Raw genomic sequence first — 15,599 nt, 5'->3', positions numbered from 1 at the left:
AATGTGGGCAGCTGCGACCTATCACGTTCTGTGAAGGATCATTGGATTGCTCCATTTTTAGGGTAGAATCCAATAACAACAAACAAGCTTTAAGGAAATTGTAGCTTATCTTTTATAGCACCAAAAACTTCCAACAGGCCTCCCCAGTACATCAACAGTATTTCAGTCAATGTCAATGTCATTTACATAAACAGAACATCATTACCTGATGAAGTGTGTAAAACTCTGCCGTTCCATCTTACCCCTATCTGAACAGCGAAGATCAAAACCCAAGTGACAGCACATGTTAGAGAAGATGGGGAGAAATTGGATACTCCCCCATTGCAGGTGGGAGTGCAAACGTGTACAACCACTTTGGAAATCAATCTGGTGCTTTCTCAGAAAATTGAGAATGGTACTACCTCAAGACCCAGCCATACCATTCCTGGGCAGATACTCGAAAGACGTTCCACCATACAATAAGGACATTTGCTCAACTATGTTCATAGCTAGAATCTGGAAGCAACCTAGATGTCCCTCAACTGAAGAATGGATAAAGAAACTGTGGTACATTTACACAATGGAATACTCCTCAGCTATTAAAAACAAGGAAACCTTCAAGTTTGCTTGCAAATGGATGGAACTAAAAAAGATCATCCTGAGTGAGGTAACCCAGACCTAGAAAGACATTCATAGTACATACTCACTTATGCGTGTGGATATTAGCCACATAATACAGGATAACCTCACTACAATACACAGACCTAAAGAAGCTAAATAACAAGGAGAGCCCTAGGGAGGAAGCTAAATTATCATTATCAGAAAGACACATAGAATAGACACCAGAAGTGGTTGAAGAGAAGGAACAGGATGGAGCCTACCATAGAGACTCTCTGAAAGACTCCACCCAGCAGGAATCAAAGCAGATGTTGAGACTTACAGCCAAACTTTAGGCTGAAGTGCAGCGCGTCTTATGGAGGAGCTGGGGGATAGAAGGACCTGGAGGGGCCAGGAGCTCCACAAGGAGGCCAATGGAGGCAACAAATCCAGGTGGAGGAGGGGGTGCTGCAGAGACTGATGCACCAACCAAGGAACATGCATCGTAGAGACCTAGATCCTCTGCTCAGATGTAATTTAATTAATAGGAGGCACCGTCTCCTTATGGACCCCATAATATGGGGGAGTAGGGGCTACCTCTGACATGAATTCTGATGCCCACTTGTTCATCACTTCCCCTTGGCAGGGTAGCCTTAACAGGCCACAGAGAAAGAGGGCGCAAGCAGTCCAGATTAGACTTGATAGGCTGAGGTCAGATGTTAGGGAAGGAGGGCTCCCGCTTTCTGAGGACTAGGGGAGGAGGGGGATGAGAAAGGGGGGTTGGGATCAGGAAGAGACAAGGGAGGGGGCTACAGTCATGATGTAAAGTGAATAAATTAAAACATTGAAATAAAAAGAAATAAAGACATTAAATCACTCATGAGAAATGTCTCATAAAATCCAGGGGCAGATGGCTTCTCTGTTGATATCTACCAACTGTTGAAAAAAATTAACAGCATGTCTTGTTATTCCTATATTCAGAAGAATATGTAAAGTTTATAAACATATTCAAAAGGCCAGCAATTCTCAGACATTTAGAGGAGATAGCAAAACAACCTATAGTTTATATATTAACTATTTATAAATTATTTGTATAAACTATTACCAATATAGTCCATATATAAACTATAACCAATATCCTGTATATATACATATGCAAATCATCCCAAAAGGCACATTAAGATGCAATGACCAGTGTATGTAAGCAGATAAACAGAACCCATTGCTTCAGGGTAAGAGATGGAAAATCTGATCATCTCAACAGACAGAGAAGAAGCAGTCAATAAAACTTAATGGACTTCTCTGTGTTTTTTTAAAAATGAATATAACAGACATAGAAACCCCCTATCTAACTGTGTTGAGGCCGCCTGTAATAAACTAACCCCCAAGTATATACAGAATAGGGAGTGAAACCAGATCCCTCTCTAGACCATGGGTAAGGACAGGATACCTCTTTCGCCACTGCCAAGAAACATGGAAGTCCTGAGAAATTAGCCCAAGAAAAGTGAAAACTGAAAAAGTAGAGAGACAAACGATGTTAAGCTAAATCAAGTTTTCTGCACAGTAAGTGAAACAACATGAAAAGGCAACTTACGCAATAGAGGAAGGAACACATACGCAACCTATATAACACCCTAGTCCAAAACATAAAACCCACCAACGAAAACATACAACACACGCACACACACATGCACATGAACACACATACACACACATGCGCACACACACAACACACACATACACACATGCACATGCACGTACATGCACACACACATGCACACACACACAAGGTAGCTAAGACCAATTTCTTAAAAGTATATAAAGTGACTTGGACATATTCCCTCTCACACCCCACTCCCCATCCCCGCTTGGCTCCTCAGCTCCACAGACAGTTTGGCTTCTACTTCGGGTGATCTGTACATACACCATTGTATGTATTTCTACAGTGCAGGGCCCACAGATTAGCAAAAATGTAAAATGTGCATCTTTCTGAAACCAATATGACTTGTATCTTCAGTTGTATCCATTTTACTATAAACAACATTATTGCATTTAGTATTCTACTGTACATGGAAACATTTCCTTTTCCATTCTTCATTGAGAGGACCCCAGGTTGGGGCCACAGCCTTGCTGTTCTGAATAGTGCTGCAAACCACAGAAGTCCAGACATCTCTGATACCTGTTGATTTGGCATCCTTGGATAAAGACCCAGGGATGACCAAGCAGAGTCATATGTTAGGATTGTCTTTGCTTTGAGGAGTGCTCTCCATATTGTTTTGTATTTTAAAAGATTGTACAAATAGACACCCACCCAGTACATAAAAACATTAAATATGACTAATATTTCAGTAAATGCAAATCAAAACATGAATGGAATAACATCTCATCCCAATAAAAGTGGCTATGTGTTATAGACTAAAACAGCTAGTGCTGAACAAGTCCTGAGGGTAGGTAATCCTTGCAGCTGTTGATTGGACTATTAATTAGTGTAAACACTATGGAAACAGTGTGCAGTTTCCTCAACAGAGTTACGAAGCCAGATGTAACAGGGTATGCCAAAGGTTTGCACTCACACTCTAGAATATCCTGCCCATACACCAGGTGCTTGTTTCTTTGGCTGTTGGTGTTTTTAAGACAGGATCTTTCTATGCACATTAGGCTGGCTTCCAAGTTGTGGTCCCTGGTCCTCTCCTGTTGCCACACTGGAAGAACAGCTGTGGGCAACACTCAGCTTCATAGCACAGAGAGTAGCAAAAAACAAAAACAAACCAAAACCCAAGAGGAAATGGTACAACTATTTACCAATTAGTGAATGGATTAGAAATATGTTACAAATATTTGGCAGCAAAAATTAGCCAAATATCGTAATTTCTAACAGGGGTTGAGCTGGCGATAATTATGTTAGACGAGCCAGGTCCAGATAAACAGGTTCTGAGGCTCTCACTCACTCGCGGATTGCCGAGCTCAACTCCTAGAAGCTGAATAGAACAGTGTCTCCTGGTAGCCGTGTGAAGTGGGTGGAGAAGGGGCAATCCATAAAGGGAACTGTATTTAGGAGCTGTCCTGGTATGCTGCTCATAAAGGCAATAATGTGCACATATTTTCTCCATAAACAAGAGATATGGCTTCTTTAACGTAAGCAGTGTGCAATGTATACTAATGGAAGCATCGTTAAAAAGTATTTCAAAAAGTTTTAGCTGCAAGTTAAAATAAATTCATTTAAGAGTAAACTGTAGTTTTGAATAATAAAAAAAATGCAAGTGGCCCTATTTTATGTTCGTCAGCACTACAAGAAGTGTATATTAACTGACTAAAGGCTGAAATGCCACCAGTGTGGTGGTTTGCTAGGAGCATCTCCAGGATTTTGGGGGGAATAGAGGCAGCAAAACCTACACTTAAACGGGGAGTCTGAACACTGCCTAACATGAACGCCAAGGCAGCGGCAGTTCCAGTACTAACAGGGTTTCTCACAGGATGGACTAGATAGATGTGTTCCCTGGAGTAGAGGTAAGTTGGGCATCATAACGCTCTCAAGGACCATTTCACCAACAGGACAGCACACAGAAACAGCCAATGCCTTCTATCTGAAACCAATAAAAATTCGTTGTAAGTTAGGTAAGGAATGATCCTTTTATTGATTGTGTTGTCTTTTTATTAGCTAGGATGACAGCTGAAGTTTTATACTCTAGGTCTTTCAAAGCAGTGTATTTATGCTGGTGCGTTTCCTTCAGCTTAGGACTGGTGACATTAGCTCTCTTAGATGAGGTGATTTCATGAGGATTTTAATGCAAGTTCCAATTTGTTAAAATATTTTGTTGTGGATGTATTACTAGGTGAAGTTCTCTTTTCCACCTCACATTTATCTTCTGTGCACGGCTGGCATCCCTAGTGTCCAATCAGCGGCAGGTTTTCATTTCTGTTGTCGCGGGAATGAGGTGTGAGATTCCTTTGTCCTGATGGAAGATGAGTACAGACATCCAGCCCACTTCAGTGAAAATTGACCCATAATTTTGTTTTATCCTGAAGAAAAATACAGTGATAAAGTTTAAAGATGGAAAACACATAGCCAACCTTTGTGGGTGCGACAGTAACTAGCAAACATCTGCAGACATTATACTCGGTCTGGAAGATAGTCATCAGCACTCTGCTTTTTAGAGCCCATGAACTCTATTAACCATGGCTCTCACAAGGCCGAGAAACCAGCACTGTGTCAGTGGGACCAGAGACACATCAAGGAGGTACTTTGGGACACTCTTCCAGGTGCACTGCTCATGAAGGCTTCTGTCTAAGGAAGTAGACGTATCTTCGGTTCATAGTTGCACACATGTGCTTATTTACCATGGAAAGGCTGCACACAACTTTCAAAACAGAAGCAGAGCTGTGAGGACATCTTTCAAATTCTTAATGGTGCATCAGCTGATATTTTTAAGAGTATAATAATCTGCTATGTTTCAAAATGACAGCCATGGCACACTGAGCCAGATCACTGCTCTGATTTCACATTCCAGGGAAAAGGAACATGATAGGAAAACTACCTGGGAATTATTTGTATTGTCTCCAATAGCTGTGGACAACCTAGTACCCAGTAAGTCAAACACATGTTCTGTTCGGTCTGTTCATACCACAGTCCAAAGGCCTACCATATAGGCTTCCATTATGGTCACAGGACTGTGACAACAGATAACTTCAGACCTAAACTTAACAGCTCCCTAATAATTTGCTATTGCTAATAGCTGAATGAAACAATGCCAACAATTAGGTTTCAGTCTCATCCTGAGCCTTCGTTATCCCTTTCCGCCTAGGTAAACTTTCCCAGTATCTTAAGATGGAGCTTACGCATCTGCTGGAACTTGGGCCTCTCAATGGAAAAAACCCCACACCTATGGCAGCTTCCTATCAGAGCCTGGCTTGACGGGAATGCTGCCCATGTTCCATAGCTGTTACCAACTGATCCTAGCTGCAAGGACAGTGACTCTTTGGCCCATAAGACCCTGACTTCCTCTGTGGGTGTTGTCATCTGTCTCATTTTGCTTATAATACACCAATACCTTGCACCCCAGAGAAAACGAACGCTTGAATTTGAGCCTGAATGACTGGTTCAATGCCCTGAAATTCGTAGGAAGTTTGGACTCAGTGGGAAATGTCTTGAAAAATTTAGGAATGGGGTCACAGGTGTGCAAGAGGAGGCCTTTCTTTACCTGAGGCAAAGAGCCAGGAATGAAGAGTATGGGAAGAGAGTGGACTCGTTTGAGTATATAGTTAACAATAAAATAGTTAACAGAGGAAACTGAAAGGTAAACAGAAACTTCCAAGACCCACAGACTACCAGAAGCCACAGCCTGCCAGGCTTTACTGCCCAGGCACTAGAAACTTTCCAATATTTTTGTGTAACTATAACATTACCAACCCAGAAATCCCGACACCAAAGGCAGTCATTTTTTTCTTACTCCCTCCTTAAATCATAATATAATGAAGTGAGAATCCTAACATTTGTTGTCTATGAAGCAATCCAAATGACAAATGTGCCTTCCTAGTTAAAAGTGTTAAGAGGGGCGTCATGTATACCACAGCTGAACATAAGATACTAAAATAGAGATAGGTACCTTCTCTTGCCCAAAGGTCATTTGAAATTACCTTCTCATAGCAATCATTGATAATCCTAACTTACTTCTACATTCTGCCTCATGAACCTCTTATAAAGGGGACAAAGTATGGGTATGAACTGGGCTGTAAACCCAGCATCCACTGGTCATGAGGCTGCAGGATGCTGAGACATCGGTCCTCTATCTCAAGGCTTCTGTCTAGGCTGAGGACTCCCCTGCCTACCCCCAAGCTGTGGCTCCATTCTTGGATTAGGTGAGGTCCAAAGTGGGCACCTTCTTTGAAATACAGAGTCATTGGAAGATTAGCCAGCTCATCAGACTGGATTCCAAACCCATAAGCTTTAATGCTGGCTGGAAAGACTGTTACTAGAACCACAGTCTCTCAAGCTTTCATACTTAACTTTTATTTGACAAGGTGGAGCCAGAACTAAACTGTAAATGTCTCATTTTATATGGTTGAATTAGAGGTTTGGCTTCATTGTTTTATATGTAGATATCGAACCATTTAGGCATCATTAAAAAAAAAGTAACTGCTCTACAAATTTCATGTTGGTCTCTTATTATTCACTTCATAAAACGTGATAATTCGTTCCTAGATTAAAGGTAGTATTCCTCTGAGGTGCATATTCATCTGTGGAACAATTCTAACATTGCAAATTTTTATTTAAAATATTCTACTGAAGTGTGTGTCCAAAAACCCAGGGAGGATCCACTTCTACCCTATGCAATATGATAGTAAGAGCAGCTACAGTTGGGAAATACCAGTTTTACCCAAGCTTGTCCATAGAACCTGTGAAAGATCAATCTGCTTTTCAGTCTCCAGGAATGCAGCTCCCAGTGACCTCAAGCACAGCCAATAACAGTGCTCAGAGAGCAGGAACCACACAGGATCCACTTCTCAGCCTACAGCCTTGGAGCGTGCTTGCTGCTGCTGCAGCCTCAGCCTGCGGAACCTTTTCTGTGGTACCAGAGCAAGGGACTGTCGCGTTCTTCATCTTCACGGCGGTGAGATCATGAAGCCAGGACACACTCCCAGCAAAGAGCGCATTACATCAGCTCTCTTTCCGCCTTTTACACCCAAGGCACATTTTCACTAGAGAAAATTTTACACAACTAGGAATGTATAAGTATTCAAAGTGACCATTTATTGATAATAAATTATCTGAAATGTATCTTGAAACAATTAATTTTGTACACATACAATTTTGTTAAACATTATATTAAATTTACATATTAATGAGATGTATGTGCTTGTTTAGTTTTAGATAAAGAATCAGATATTGGCGGAATATTAGATCCTGCAGGGCACAGAATGTTTTTCAGAGTTGATTGATATTTTGATTTTTATAGTCATCAATCCTAAGGATGTTGCTTCACATAGAAAACAGTATAAAATGCTGCAAGTCTATTTTGGGCCAGTTCAGTCACTGTTAGAGATACTGTCCTAATTCTAATTCAAAATTCATTTAATAATGTGTTTATGAAACTCAAGTGGGAAACTCACATAGCATTTTTATAGTCAAATAATCTAATACGGGTCAGTCCAAAAATACTGATTTGCTATGTGCTGAGGAATGGAGGACTGAGGACAGGAAAACAGTAAAGTCTTTATGTCCTGTGTCCTACAAGAATAGGAAGCATTGGCACACTGAGGGCTGCACTCTGAGCCCAGGACCCCAAGCAGTACTCCACACACTCAATGGCTTGTTGTGTGAGCAGGGCTGAGGCTGAGGGGAAATCAGCCCATGGCACAGGTAGGAGCCACCTGGGACATCACAGATGAACTATGTGCTTGGTTAATGTCACTCTGTGACATTATCATTCAAGATCCTTTCACTATTGCAAATGTATCCTGCCTCCTATATTGTGCTCAGATATGCAGCACAACCCACAGTTTAGGAATCTGGACCCCACGTAGCTTAGACAACAGTCTCTCCTGTTGACTGAAGATCAAGGAGCATTGATGCCAAGTCCACATGCCCAGAACTACTTACTATGTTCAGTTTTCAGTGCCAAGAAAGGTCTCCTGCACCTGCAACCCTGCCATGAGTGAGGAGATTACTGCCATGTATTTAAATATTACTCAGTAAACACACCCTCCGTAGTTCATGGATTCCGGAATCAAATTCCTGCTTCTAATCTGCTTTTTGACTGGGACCTGGACATATATGTGTGGGGCTGTGGTCACAATGTATAGCCCATCAACTGTTATTATTTTATGCAAAGTAAGGAAGCTATACTCTGTGTTTTGAAGTTACAGGTCTATAGTGACCAACTACTCAGAGCTCAGCAAATCTGTAAGGCTTTGCTCATCCGATAAGACCTGGGAAAGGCCTCACAGCCCATAGATCATGAGTGTGGTCCCTCACTGTACAGATCAAGGCACATCCCACACTTACTCGACAGTTCTAAGACCGTGGCTGAGTCACCTGTGCTCCCACAAAGGACATATGGAGATTGGCTCTACAGTCCAGGCTGGCGGCAATGAACCAGCAGCTTCAGTGTTGAAGTGAGATTCTGAGCAGCTTAAAGAGACGCTGCTTCGTTCTAGACATGGCAGACAGATACTCTTTGTCAAAGACCGTAAGTAACTCACAGGGAGATGATGCCTTCAACCATCAACCCAGACTCCATCCTGGACCCCATCCAAGAGAGACTTCCATCCACAGCGGCACTCGTGAGCATGGGCCCAGCAGCACCGCAGACAGGGTGCCGGGCGCACTCCAGACACTGGCTTCAATGAGAACAACACCCACAAGATGTATTTAAAACCATATCAGACCGCGGCCGTAAGTCAGTTCAGCGAGAGGCAACAATGCAAACGATATAAGAAAAAGATAACTCAAGGCAGGCATGAGACATGCAAGCCATACGACAAGAGGTCAGGAAAAGCCTGTGTGGGAAAAGGAAGCACAGCAGAGAACTGGCAGAAGACACCGAAGCGAACAGAGGACATTACACTTTGAGACCAGGTCTTCTGAATTAACTGAGCTAGATGAAAGGGGAAAGTATCCGAGAGAGATACAGGACACCACTATGCAAAGAAAATGTCAGCACTGGGGGAACTTCAGAAGGTGAGGTCAGGATGGGGGCATGATGAATCAGCACTGAAGCCTCAGCTATCTTCAAAGGCATGTGCATGGCTAAGAATTCTGCCTAGACCCCATCTAACTTCTAGTGTACACTTCCGAGGATGGCCCCTCTCTGCCTCCACGGGCCAAGGGAAATGTCACTAGCTATTATAAGAGTAGAAGGAGAATGCCGTGTCACCAAGAAAACATCCACATTGCAAGCGGGCATTTACAATGTGGGGTCTCCGTGCTTCGCCCGGGGATAACAGAGTAGTGCCACTGCAGCCCTGCGCTGTCTGCAGACCACCATTCCGGGTCCATGATGACTAGAGAAAGAGAGGACAACGTGATGGCTATTTCACTTTTCGTGCTTCACTGGTCGCGGACACGCTTCAAATCCTGAGACGGGCCACACGTCTGTGTGCTCACAGAGAGATCACCAGCAGTTAGACCTTTTCGCTTGTTTGTTGGTTGGTTTTGCTCTTTCTCCATGAGGGTGAAGCAAGAAGCTTCTCGCCACCACAGCAGTGGGTTCCTGTCTATTCAAGAGACACTGAGCCATCTTAATGGCATTGCTGGTTTGAGGCAGGAGAGAAAGTGTTGCTCACATGTGCTTACCTTCCATCAGTCAAAGGCTCAGTAAGGGAACTCTGTATTATCTAGCTCATCCTGCGCTTACGTGTTCTCAGTAGCTTCCGAGAAAAGCAGAATGGGCTATGCCAAAGGATGCTTTAACTAGTCTTGCGTGCCCCACATCATTCAGAATGCCGAGCCTCCTTAGACCTAGATCGCAGGGCATCACTACAATCCTGCAGTTACGCTCCCAGCCACCATCAGTAGTGCCTGCAGGAGATGTGGGAAACCATCCTCATGCTCCATTCTTCATTAGACCCAGGCCCTGAGGCTCCCCTCTTGCCTCCTCAACGCCTGTTCTCTGAGTGATACACTGTCTGTCCACAGACTCAGGATGCCCACTTCACCTGCCTGTCCTGAACACAATCCACTCTCTCTCTTCTGGTGAGCTCCACTCTTCAGATACCAAAGACAGGAACGATTTTAAATCATTTGGCTGGGAATTTTTCAGCTCAGACAAGAACAAGTTCAGAGACACCTACTGCTTCACCTAGTTACTGAATCCTGAACTGTGTTTTGCGTAACCCGCCCCACTGTTTTATTGATGGCATTTACAGGAATGACTTCCCTGTACCCTGTGTTTGCTTCTCCCACTCCTTTTCTTAGTCCCTGACCTGTGTTTTCATTGCTTATTGCTTAGATCCTGGTTTTTCTCAGGTTCTCTGAGGAAAGTTTTATTACTGAATTTGTAATAAGCCAAGCTCCAAGGCAGAACAAACTAGACAGGAAAATGGTGCAATAAAACATAAAACCTTATATCAAATTGCCATTTGGGGTGGAAAAAGATTGAAGGCCAATTCTAAATAGAACAAATAAGTCCTCAAAAATGAAACTGACAAAAATAATTACCACTGTTTTAAGAAACTGAGATGAAGACAGCTTGTATTGTGGTCTGTGAGCAGTGGCTATAAACACTGGCAAAGCCTGAAACAATGTACACACTTACACACAATGAAAGAATAGGCTGCGGTAGTGATGTCTGGCAAAGTTACTAACAGGAAATAAATTTAAAGCATTTTTTATATTTAGCAAAAAGTTGTAACAGTCAAGTGTTTGCAAGCCCAATATTATGTTCTTTGAAACTTCACCAAGATTAATCATCTTTAAACACTGGCTGCTACTCTATTTTTTTGTTTTGTGAAACATTTTCTTTCTTTTTAAAAAATATACATTTATATTATTACACATGTACTATAAACCACATACAGTAAGAAGAGCCACGAAACAATCAGGAATTATATAAATGTTTCATTCATAGTGTTTTGCCTATTTGTATTTGGTAACCTTGAAGAAAACATCTTTTCTATCTTGGTGTGTCTAAAATCCTGAATGTAAATCAATATCTATCATGTTATCCCCATCAACCTTAAGACATCTATCTAGACCTAAAATCATCTTACTCCTAGACAACTAAGCTTACTCACTACTCGTTACACGTGGTAACGACTTGCATTAAGTGAACACAGGTATTGAGCCTTGTACTTATTGTGTTAGGTGTAGAGTAAGCTGGCTTCAGTTTGCAACAATAACAGAATCTCTGCACAGAACAGACACGGCTCAGCTGCGAGCTACAGAGCCTGTTGGTTTTGTTTCGCAGTTTCGTTTTATTTGTCTTGTCTTTTCCCTGCCTGTGAGCTCTAAGATCATGAAGTATCCTGTCCTCTGGAGCAAATTCGCAGAGGTGACACTGATTTTTTTTTTTTTAAGCAAAGCGGTTAGGGTAGACTATTTTGTCTTTAAAACACTCAGTGTGCTCCAGGTTTAGCCATGAGCTTTGAGGACCGGAGAGCAGTCATGTGCTGTCATGGATAAGGACAGTGGAACCACAACAGCGACACTATTCCTGTCATGCTCACGCAGCTCAGTTGATCATAGACACAGGTCAACAAAAGGCTCGCACAGTGAATTTTACCACACTGCTGAGGTCTCACCTCTTACATGATCTGACGTTTGACCAGAGAAAGCCTCAAAACAACAGTAGTAAAAGCCATGCACCAGAACACCTGGTCCAAAGTTGGATCTAAAACACCTAGCCTGTGACCACAATCAAAAGAGCCACAGAGTGCCTAGCACATAGTAGAAGTTCAATTTTAAAAAGCAAGTGAGTTTCTTTCTCTTCCAGTTTCTCTCATACCAAATTTTGGCTTATCAGAAAACATTGGATATATGTTGCACCATTCATAAAATTAAAATCACTAATCCTTATAAATTACATGTTTTTAAACTTCACACAAAAAAGTTTTATGTGACCCTAACAACTCACCATAGTTAAAAAAATAGACAAGCCTAGAGTGACACTGCAGCTGTTACAGAACGGATGTGGGGAGGGGCCAAAGCACCACACAACACTCTTCTCAGTACCTCGTGACTTCTGACACCCACAGATTCTAAAGCAGAATCTTAGCAACATACTGAAAATTACTTAAGTGACGCTGCAGGCATTTTATTCCTATTACATAAGTGACAGCCCTGGTGTTGTGAATGATAAGAGCGTCACGTCGTCACTGGTTATACTTACTTGTTTCCAGTGTGCGACCTTCCCTTTCACATCACACTCCGGCTTGAAAAGGAAGACATCCTCCAAGAAGCTGTCTTCATGCCTTCTGCCTATGCAGATCCATTGTGTTGCAAGTACCCTGATCAATTTCTCCTGAGGCCTTTTATATATAAAATAGGGCCTGGACATGAGGAAGGAGAAAACAACCATTAATTTTTTTTCTTACTGAAAAACTGAAAACTACTTATAAATTAGCTGTATCTTATCACTCACAGTGAGGAGCCCAGTGCACTATGTTTCCCTTCCTGCAAGTCAAGAACCAAGGATATGCAGTCAACATTCACACAGGATGTGTATGCTGAGGAATGAATGCACACCCCAAAACAGCGCCATCTTTACACCCCGCTCTGTCCTGCGTGTGACCGTGGAAGAGCTGGGCAGCACTGGGAAGCCAGAGGTGCGTGGCCGGTCTTGCCTCCACGGCAGCGAAGTGGTGTGTGTTGCCTCATGGGAGTCGCTGGGCGTCAAAGTTTACATCTGTCCCACTTTGTAGATGGAGAGGACGCACACAGAACAGTGATGTCTCCAGAAAATAAGCCACAAAAGAACTGCAGCATTTCTGCTAGCCATACCAAAAGGAAAACAAAGAGGCAAACACTCGCGTGATGCATACTTATAAACTACCATCATATGTAACGGCGGGTACTCAGCATATTCTCATCTGAAGGCCAATGCAAAGCAAGGGAAGATATGGCCCTCTCGCCTCGCTACTCAACAATGTGCTGGGACAACCATTTGGTCCATTTTACAATTAAAAGAAAAACACAGGCTAACTCTGCCTTTGATTACAGAGGAAAATATTCAGCATTAGTGAAAAAATGCCAGCAGTGCCAACAAAGAGCAGAGGTGCACTGATGATGCCAATATCTCTCATTACAGCAGCACATGGCTGGAGAAAAGGTCTGTTCTATATGATGGGCACGCGAGAGGGATTAGAGAAAAGCAGCAGGCAGGCCTTTTCTAACCACCTTTGAAGGCATATTGAAATGAACCAAGCCAATCTCTTGCAAATGAGTCGCTAAGACCAGCAGCATCTCTGTTAGAATGGTAAGACAAGTAGGAAATGTATCCTTCGTGATAGTAGAAGCAAAGCAATTCACTTAGCAGCATTCCTACGTCATAAACAGGCTCTATTTATTCCTCCATTGTCAATGTTTTGTCTACCAATTAGTTAGTATAAGATAAAGCAGAACAATAAAACCTTTAACAGCCCAGACAGAGTAGCAGCTGACCCCTCCAGAGGGTCCACTCTCCTTTACAAAGGTGTTCCATCTTGTTCTGCATGCATCTAGCCCATGGGGCAAGGAGCACTTGAAAACAGGCAGAACACAGTCACCACTGGGGCTAAACTTTCCGATGCAGCCAGTGGTGCAGCTAGATAAACATGGTCATCCACAAGAGAGGCTTTGATGTGATCTCTCACAGTCAGCCATGGTCCAGCTTAAAGATAAGCACGGGTTTTCATGGAAAGGCACTGTGTTGCATCTATCCAAGTGTCAGGGGGTGAGGGGGCGTGGCGAAGAGACCAGGCAGGTGGTTAGGGAGGCAATGCCACCCTTGGCCTGTCTGAAGCACCAACCGCAACCCGCTGAGTTTGGAAATCAGTCTAGAGCTCTGAGCAGGCATCATGCTGGGAGGATGACTTCCGGAATAGAGATAGGAAGTGTCCTGAGGGAAACCTCATAACTAGTAAAACAGTCAAAGGAAAAGAGTGCTGAGAATTCTCGGAGGGCACAGGGCAAAAAAAGAAGCATTTACTTAAGGAAATCCAAAGTTTGAGTGTAAAGACAGGACTGGTCCAGCCACTACCTGCATACTCTTCCCAACACAGTTCCACAGGAGACAAGTCTAACTGAGTGGGTAGAGGCCTCCAACATTGGAACCCTCTCCCACCAGGATCCACTTCAGGGCTATGGCTTCTCACCAGGATGATAAGGGACCGGAGGCAGCACCCAGTGAGAAAGGATGTACAAACTAAACATTCCTCCCTCTGCTGCTCCTGTTGGGAAAGCTCCAGCTTGGGTACATCAGGTACAAAACACTAAAGCCCTGACTGCCCTCCTCAGTATGCCAGTGGTGTGATGACAGCTGAGGTAGTCACCATAGCTGAGGGCCCTGCTTTGGAAGGAGGCTGTCCTTTCCCCTCACAGCCCTGCTCTTAGGAGAAGGCACAAACATTTCCCCAGGGATGGGATCTGAGCACCAGAGCATCAAATCATAATGCTGCCTTGATTGTGTGAGGTAAAGTAACTTGTCCGGAGAGCCTGGGGGGTGTTCAGGCCTACAGGTGCTGTAGAAAAGCAGAAGGCTGCAGCACTGATACTTTAAAGACAGGCTGGTTGGTAGGAAAGCAAGCGCTGCACAGTTCAAAGGAAGTACACACTAACTAAAACAGTTTGTAGAAAAAACACTCAGTAAATAATCCTGCATGTGGTATAGCGCCCTTGCATGTTACGGGGCCACTTTAAAATGTCCTGAGAAATAAAACATGAGACACACTGAAAAGGAGCTGGCAACACAGCCGACTCTGGAGAGAGCCAGATGACATTAGCATTTCTAGGGAATTAGTGTCTGTAGATAGAGATCTTAGTAAGGCAAAGTGAGAAAAAATTAAATTCCATCAGAAAGTAGAGTAACAATACAAGTTAGTAGGGCGAATCAGTGATATACCTGCATTGAAATTAGCACTACAATAAACACCCCAAAAAGATTTGGGTGGGAGGAGCCCATGCCATGGCACATCTCCAACAAAAGCTGCCTATGATGCTTACATAGTTTCAGTGTATATTACTATTGCATTTAAGTCTTTAATGAGAATAATCTTAAACTGGAGCAACTTATAATTCCTATTAGCTGTAATACTGCCACTTAAATCTGCGATAACATTTGTGAACTGTTGCTGTGTCACTTATAGCTCCAGGATGGATGAGCATTACAGAAAGCAGTGAGGTTAGACTTGGTTTCAGAACCAATTACTATTTGTTGATTCATTACCTTTATGGGGCCTTTCACATGGTAAGTTTTTTTTTTCTTTTCTTCTAAGCAATAGGTCCTTAAACTTAATAGATCAGTAATATTTAACCTCCTTGTTTCTGACCTGGCTCTAAATTCCTAGAGTTTTAGTAACAGCTCCTCATGACCTTTAATTTCTAAGTTGCT

The 15,599-nt window shown here is 42.8% G+C and overlaps 1 protein-coding gene across 1 annotated transcript in view; it reads right to left on the bottom strand.

Moving 5' to 3' along the window:
• Positions 1-15,599, bottom strand: part of Lrriq3 (leucine rich repeats and IQ motif containing 3) — an 80,722-nt gene that overhangs the window by 34,350 nt on the left and 30,773 nt on the right. The window contains exon 4 of the mRNA XM_051165785.1: positions 12,402-12,561. Within this exon, the coding sequence (XP_051021742.1) occupies positions 12,402-12,561 (160 nt within the window). The remainder of the gene's footprint in view (positions 1-12,401; positions 12,562-15,599) is intronic.

This window comes from Acomys russatus, chromosome 23 (genome assembly GCF_903995435.1).
Source record: "Acomys russatus chromosome 23, mAcoRus1.1, whole genome shotgun sequence".
NCBI classification, from domain to species: domain Eukaryota; kingdom Metazoa; phylum Chordata; class Mammalia; order Rodentia; family Muridae; genus Acomys; species Acomys russatus.
This window is presented reverse-complemented; position numbering and strand designations above follow the sequence as displayed.